Source organism: Chamaea fasciata, unplaced genomic scaffold (genome assembly GCF_029207755.1).
Source record: "Chamaea fasciata isolate MVZ Bird 193981 ecotype frontalis unplaced genomic scaffold, bChaFas1.0.hap1 SCAF_3, whole genome shotgun sequence".
NCBI classification, from domain to species: Eukaryota; Metazoa; Chordata; class Aves; order Passeriformes; family Sylviidae; genus Chamaea; species Chamaea fasciata.
Window position 1 is genome coordinate 8,537,684 of NW_027094088.1, and position 7,730 is coordinate 8,545,413.

Sequence of the window (7,730 nt, forward strand, 5' to 3'; positions counted from 1 at the left end):
TCATGTGCAGCACAGTCCAAGAAAAGAGGAATCAAGGCTTGATTCAGCCCATTCAGCTTATGCCCTGACACAGACTCAGGCTGAGAGTCTGTGCAAACCTCTACTCTTGCCAAGAGCCCACACAGTTCCTTGCTCAATTGGCAGCGTGCTGAAAAAAATGAGTCTGGCATCATCTCCATTTCCTGCATTCCCTAACCAAATCTGGCACTGTGATAGTCAAAGGGAAACCTTCTCTGCTTCTTCCCTTACTAATTCTGGCTCCAGGGCTGGACCAGCTTCCACAGTTGCTTTATGCAATAGACACTCACTCTGCCGCTTAACACATGACTGCCAACACTCTACTTCTCAAGCCCTCCCTCTTAAAGAGCTTTTGTGCCTCAGCATAAATCATCTCATATTTGCCACATTTCACATCTTCTCTATCTGTTCACTTCCTGCTGTGATTCCAGAGACTCCATTTTGGGGTCCACATAGGTTTTTTTTGTACTTGCACGCTCTGCAAACACACATACACAGCCTCTGTTCCTGGGCAGGAAGATGGCAAGTGCTCTTAACTTCTTCCCATTTAAATTTGAGTTTTCTTCTCTAATCTCAGCTCTGACAGACTTCCTCCAAACTGAAAGAGATCAAGGAAACACAGGCAACTCTAAACATCACATAGGGGACCAGAAATTCTTTTCTCTTACCCTACCCATCTAGGGTCTCCTTTGTCCAACCTATGAAAGCTACTGCCCAAATGGTTCCATTCCAGCTCTACTGTCTCTTTGTCCCTGCTTTGATCACAGCTGTCAGAGTTCCTCTGAATCCCTTCATTCTGGATTTCCCAACTCATCCATGGTGCAACCACCCAACTCATCAGGGCTGCAGATGCTCTGATGACACAATTCCCCTTTCTCAGCTCATTTTTAAGTTCTGACTTACACCCCTCACACTGGTTGGTGTCTTTTGCAGAGCCCATTCACCACATCACGGGTGCACAAAGCGCCTTCTTTCATGTTGTGCCCAGCAACATTTCAAAGCCTTTCCACATTTTGTAGGCAAATTCCTTCAATGCTCTCCCAAAATTTGTGCTGCAGTCCAAACCGTAAAACCAAACCCACTTCACCTAACTAAGAAAACAGAGCAAACATGCATACAGAGAAAGCTACTAATGAATGGCTCCCAGACCTTGAGTCTTCACTGTGTCCCCTCTAGCAGCACTTTGTAAACCACCTCTGCACCTTCTCCTCTTTTTGTAAACCAAATCTTTTCGTGACCAGGAGCAAGTAACTCTTTTCCCACTCTGCTGCAACTCCATTTGCATGCCAAGGAAAGAATCCCAGAACATGAGATGAAAAGCATTGCATTTACTGTGCAGAGTCCAACACATAGCTATGAGCACCACGGTAATGTGAGCAATGGTAATTCCCAGATAAAAGGGGTATTTACCTGGATGGAAGGGAAGGTCTTATTGTTTTCAGTACTGTGTTCTCCTGGAATGCTGCCTGCTGATCTTCCCTCACATTTGTATCTGAAACGCATGCCCCTTTGCCTGGGTTGCTCAAATATTTCAATGTAGGGCTCAGGGCCACCTTAAAAATAAAATATTTTCAATGTTAGGACACAGTAGAGCTTAAAAAGCAACAGAAGATGCAAGAATTAGAATTTCTAGACTTTTGATTTACATTACCATCTTTCCACTTGGTCTACCTTATCAGAAAATGTATTCCTTATTTTTATGTACATGCACATGTTGAAGGTGGGGTACAAGGGAAGAGAACAGATTTGGATGAAGCACCCATGGTATCAATGCCATGGAAGTAATTAGCAAAAAAAGACACCCTTCCCTCCATCTAATCTAGAACTTAGCTTCTTATAACCATCATAGAACATCTTCATAAAGAAGATTTTATGCAACAAAACCCAAATCATCATTTTGAGGGAATGGTTAATATTTTTAGGAATAATACAGTTTTAAGAATGGCTGTCCTCTCCAAGCACTGGTACTGTCAACAGCTGTGTTCTCTTAAGCATCCTCTGAAAGTGAAGATGTTTGCTCAGAATTGATTGATTTAGTTCCTATCACAGTGCAGCAGAAACTATTCAAATTATGCAAAAAATCCCCACCCTACTGGGTGGAATACTGTCACTGTGAGTTCAAAAAATACCTGATTGCTCGTATTGAATTCTACATTTTGAGCTGCCCACCTCCCACGGGGCTGGTTTCTACTTGCAGTATCTCCCCAGACAATGAAACCTCAGAAAAGCTATTGGGCAGTTGTCAGAAGGGAGGTTTTCAGGAAACATGGAGTGATAGATGAGAATAAGAGACAGCAGAACTCTTAAATGGGGGTTTAGAAAGACATTAACTTAGCAAGAGCCTAAGTACTTTTCAAGTGATGTTTTATTGCCAGACAGTAACAAGCTATTTAATATATCTCACTGAGAACATCAAACAGGACAGTCAATCAAACAGTGACAACAGTGGGATGGCATGTGAAAAACAAACAACAGAGGCTAAGTAAATATTGCTGAAGTTGAATCATCACAGTGCTACACAATCAAAAGAACGTAGCTTATGGAAATGTCTACTGAGCTCTCTGTCATCTTCATATAATAGCATCCTCCTCAAGCAAAGCTGAGCATCACAAACAAACAGGCCAGACAATATCCTGTGGCACAGCACTGAAAAAAAAGTGCTTGGACTTCAACATAATAAGCAAAACAGTTATTAAATATATTGAAAGTGCTGAAAGGGTGAAAGAACCCCTACTTCCTTTTGCCCAAGGTCTATGCTGCCTGTGAGTCCACAGCACACTGGTTTTGGCAAAGAGGTGGATTCCAATCCTAACTCCATAATAAAGGTTTTTCTTTTGCTGGATCTACAATGGTTTAGGCGGCCCTACCAACACAAAGCTTGAACTTTATGCCTAGGATTTATTGATCGCAAAACATTTCCAGTGCTGCAGCAGTTCATACCCAAAGTAGGAAAATATTATAACCTAAGAGATAAAGTAATCAAGAGCAGCAGGGAAAGGATGGATGGATGGAAAGAACGACATCTGAGACGTCACCTCAGACTGACCTGAATGCACATTTATCTGCCACACACACACCTACAGGCAGTGGTGGAACTGCATCCACCACTGTCTGAGAGCAGCTCTTGTGCTAGGATGGCCTTCAACAACTGGAGCCTCTGCAAAATCTTCAAAAGCACAATGCACTTCCACTTCAGACTATGTTTGGGGTCAAAACCTTTGAGAACTGTGGTTCAGGACTCTTTACAGACCTTTCTAACAGTCAGTCAAAATGCAGTTTCTAAACTGATCATCTCCCATCAGATAGATTTTAAATAACTTTCTGATCACCTGCCATGAGCTATCACATTAAATACACATTAGCCACTAGTCTAGGTGCAGTTACTGAGGAGGATGGTCCCTTTTCTAGATACTTCCCAGCTCTTTATTTGACTCTCTAAAAGATGAGTTTTGCATATTTTCTCTTCATGGAAAACAAGCAAGTCCAGCAAAAGGGAAGAGGAAGGCAGGCATTGATAACAAAAAAGCCTAGAAATGACGTAAAGCCAGTTTCAGAGAGGGCAGAAGTCTGAATTTCTCACAAAACCATGTTCACACATCTGTGTATGGCTATTTTAACTTCCACACTGCAATTTACTTATGCTGTTGCATTGATCAGCACAAATACAGACACATATCCATAAACTAAATTAAAAATCTGTTTTACAAGTTAAAATGACAACATTACAGCAAAGTGCCTACTAATCTTTGTACTGGGAGGTTCTTATGCTTACATAGCTGCTAACCAAATGTGCAGGACACCCACAGACATTATGTGTTTGTCAAAACTAGCCAGAGCCTCAGCGCTCGAAACTACAAGAGCACAATCACTTGAGGTCCCTAACTCTAGCTGCTTTAACCAACAATTTCCCTTCATGTTCTATTAATATTCACTTGAGAGGGCTATTTTCTCACCCCTCAAGAGCCCTTTATTTTAAAACTCTGGGCTCAGTGATCTTTACAGGGCTGTGGTCGAAACAAATATCATTGAAGGTAAACCCACCACTCAGCAGCAGGTGTGTTTGTGGGAAAGTAAAGCTCAGTGATGCGGCAGCCTCCAGAGATTAAACATTCAACTTCATTTTGTCTTGGCTGTCTCTCTCTCTATTCAAGAATCATACTATTATCTCTGCTGTGATTATCAGTGTCATCATGTTTTGTGTAGAGAGGAAACACACTGAAGTGTTTGTGTGAATGAGAGGTATTACCAGCACTCTGAAGCCAAGTGACCAGTGTTCCCTATTTCTGTAATTCACCAATGTGCTTGTGAAGTGGCACAGCTTAACTATTTCACAATCTGCTCTCTCTCTCTCTCTCTCACACACACACACACACACACACACGCGCAGAGGTCTGTTAGCTCCCACACAGTCTCTACAGACTTGTCCTCCTCAGGTCTTGCTTTGCTTGTCAAACAAATGTGAGATACACCAAAACCCAAACTCTCACTAATTCTGGAAGAGAAACGCACAGCTACTCGTATTTATTTCCTGCCTGCCCACAACTACTTCATAAAGCATTTGAAATGGAAGAAGAGAAAAAAAATCTAGCTAATCCTTCATCTAAGTTCTTAAGAATTTAATTTGTCTTCGTGATTAATTCTAATTGCCCATACACATGCTAGCAGAGAAACATGGTGCTACACATTATAACCTTCCTGTCATTCTTTTTGTTACTGAATCGCTTTTTCCCTCTCCTGTCCTGAGTACAACACTGAATAATTTTAAAGAGAATATAGGAGATCAAGTGTCCCAATTATATATGCAAGGAAAAGAGGTAAAAGCAATGACAGCTCTGAGAGTTCAGCAAGGAAAGGAGGTAGAAGCAGTGACAGCTCGGAGAGTTCAGCCAGTTATGCTCATTCAAGAAGTGAAGGGTATTTTATTCTCACATTTTGAGCAATACAAAGAGCTACAAAAGGACAATCTCTAAAAGTCGGAGCAGACTTCCATCAGACTTCTCCCTGACAAGAAACCCGTGATGGTTTGAAGTTTAAAGTCTGTGCCATGAGGGAGGAAGTGTGACATGCTGCCACCAAGCAAAGTGACAACCCGATCAAGGGTTCTGTCTCGTTTCTTTGCTCCAAGCAAGCAGGCTCTGGAGGAACTGCCCAATTTGTCATTTTCTTGCACAGCCCGGAGCGCCCGGTGAACAGACTCTCCATCAACATCTGTGTGTGAAAGCACAGCAGCTGTGGGTCTTTGTGGAAGATGTGAAAGTATCACCCGAAACCCTCCGGCCCGAGGTGACTGCAATGAGACACAGATGGAAGTGTCGCCCTTTAAGTCTGATGTCACTGCTCTGAACAAATTCCTGGTGGCTCCAGGTCTGTCATTTCTAAAAAGCTAGAATCTATCCACTTGTAACCTTCTGCAACACCTCAGGCAAAGAGGGAGAATGGGGAAAGCTTTGTTACAGTACACCCAAATTTAAGCAAAAGCAACTGGAAACATAACACGATTTGACCTGAAAAAGCAGTAATCTACCTACGGCTCCATAAACTGCACAAATTCTAACAGAGACCAAACAACACTAATGAACTTCCACTTTACTATCGCGTTACATTACAAAACGGCAACTAAAAGAAGAAAGAAAAAAAAAAAAAAAAAAAAAAAAAACGACAAAAGCTAGCTAGTACCAGGAAGTTATAAACTTCCCCCGCTGAAAAAGTTCCTTATCTGGTTCCTAATTACAACGAAAATACATAAAGGCATGAAGAAAAAAAAACCCTCTGAAACTGCTCTGTCCGACTTCATTGTTGCCACTCTAAAATACATCATAATATTTAAAGCACAAGCCCAGATGTTTTCCCTCCCTGTTGACAGGACACCAATATATTTATCAGGATTCAAACTTCATACCTTGCTAACAGAACACACACTCAGGTTCTGAAAAGCAGCTTTGCCTAGAAATACTATTCTAATTAGTATTGCCATGTTTTAAATTTAGGGGGTTTTTTTAACCCTAAGAAAGATACCAGAGAGACGCCTCCCGAAAGGATGACGAACTCGGTTTAATTTAGCCTCTAGAAACTTAATTGTGCTTTTTGTTGTAATTACTCAGAGCACGATCCCTTATCTGCATTACTTTGCATCTGTGCCATACTATTTCTCATTCATTTGCATTCTCACAGCCGAGTTCCGATGTGAACGGGATCCTGATGAGCATCACCCAACCTGTTGTCTCCAGCCGGCTGTCTCCAGCCCAGACACGAGACCCGCGTGCTTACTTAGCACCAAAACGCTTCCACTCCACAATTTTAAGAGATCCATTTAAAATGGAACAGCCTTATAAAATCTCATCGCGACTCATCCGAACAACCCATCGCTGCCTTAGCCTCGCAGCGTAAACACCCGACGCGACCAGCGAGGGAGGGCGGAGAGTGCTCGGAGCCCACCGGGGCCGCTGCCCGCGCCCCCCGCCCAGCCCCGCCGCTCACCGGCCATGCTGACAGCTCCGCTCCGGCCTCTGCGCCGCGGGGCTCCGGCCTGGGCCCGCACACCTCGCAAGGACTCACGTACGGCCGCGGCTGCCGGGCTCGCCGCCCTTTTCAGGGGAATTTCCCGTGGGGCGGGCGGGCGGACGTGCGCGCTGAGCTGCGGGGCGGTGCGGAGCCGCCCCCCGCCCGCCCCCGCCGCGCCCGCCCCGCCCGGCACCGGCGGATCCCCCGCGGCACAGGGAGACCCCGCTCCGGGACTGCAGCTGCGCCGGGAGGGCAAGCACAAGTCTGTCCTCCGGTCCTGCCCTGCCCCGGTAGCCAAAAGCACAAAGGAAAAACTTCAACTCCTCCGATTTCAGGGCAGGGCAGATCCACCGAGAGCCTGTTTCTTTCCATACCCTCATCCTTGCAGAGCATCGCTCCGACAACCCCGCTCTGTCAGAGACCAAGCGCTCTCCTTTATCCATCTTTTTCTCGGTTGCATGGAGCCTGGTGGTCAGCCCGGAGAAGGGAAAACTCCAGGAAGACTGTACTGCAGCCTTCCAGCGCCTACCTAAGCCCATTATGGGGTTTATAAGACAAGGATAGACTTGTACCAAGGCCTCTAAGAGACAGGACAAGGAGGAATGGCTTTAAACTGACAGAGGGCAGGGTTACATTAGATTCTGATAAGGAATTCTTTACTGTGAGGGTGGTGAGGCAGTGGAACAAGGCTACCCAGAGAAGCTGGGATGCACCATCCTTGGAACTGTTCCGGGTGGGGCTGGATGGAGCTTGGAGCAGCCTGGTCTAGTGGAAAATGTTCCTGCCCAAAGCAGGGGGTTGGAATGAGATGGGCTTTTAATGCCCCTTCCAGCTCATTCTGTGATTCAATAGCTAAGCTGTACTTACTAGGGATAGACCAACATTGCAGGTAAAGTAAGAAATAATCACCAACAAACTGACTCAGTCACAATGATCAACTCTGAATGTACCAAACCTTTGGAGCATCCCAGATCCTGGATCTCACAGCTCGGCCCTGACGCAGTGAGATGAAGCGAAGGAGCTGGACATTGGGAACAGCCCCACAGCCCCATGTTTGGATCAGGTGGAGAGGTCAGTAACAAACATCTGGGGGAAATTAAAAACTACCCAAACAAAGAGGAACACAGGAAGGCCACACCTAACTGTGGTATAAGACTGCTTAGTTAACAATAAAATTTAAGGTTTTTTCTTAAATCTTTAATCTGGGAGTG

General features: G+C 44.7%; 1 protein-coding gene across 1 annotated transcript in view; it reads right to left on the reverse strand.

Moving 5' to 3' along the window:
* REL (REL proto-oncogene, NF-kB subunit) overlaps positions 1-6,605 on the reverse strand; it is a 29,631-nt gene extending 23,026 nt beyond the window's left edge. Inside the window, exons 1-2 of the mRNA XM_066177879.1 lie at positions 6,496-6,605; positions 1,429-1,571 (exon numbers count right to left, since the gene is read on the reverse strand). Of these exons, the coding sequence (XP_066033976.1) occupies positions 1,429-1,571; positions 6,496-6,502 (150 nt within the window). The 5' untranslated portion in view covers positions 6,503-6,605. The remainder of the gene's footprint in view (positions 1-1,428; positions 1,572-6,495) is intronic.
* Between the last annotated feature and the right edge of the window lie 1,125 nt (positions 6,606-7,730).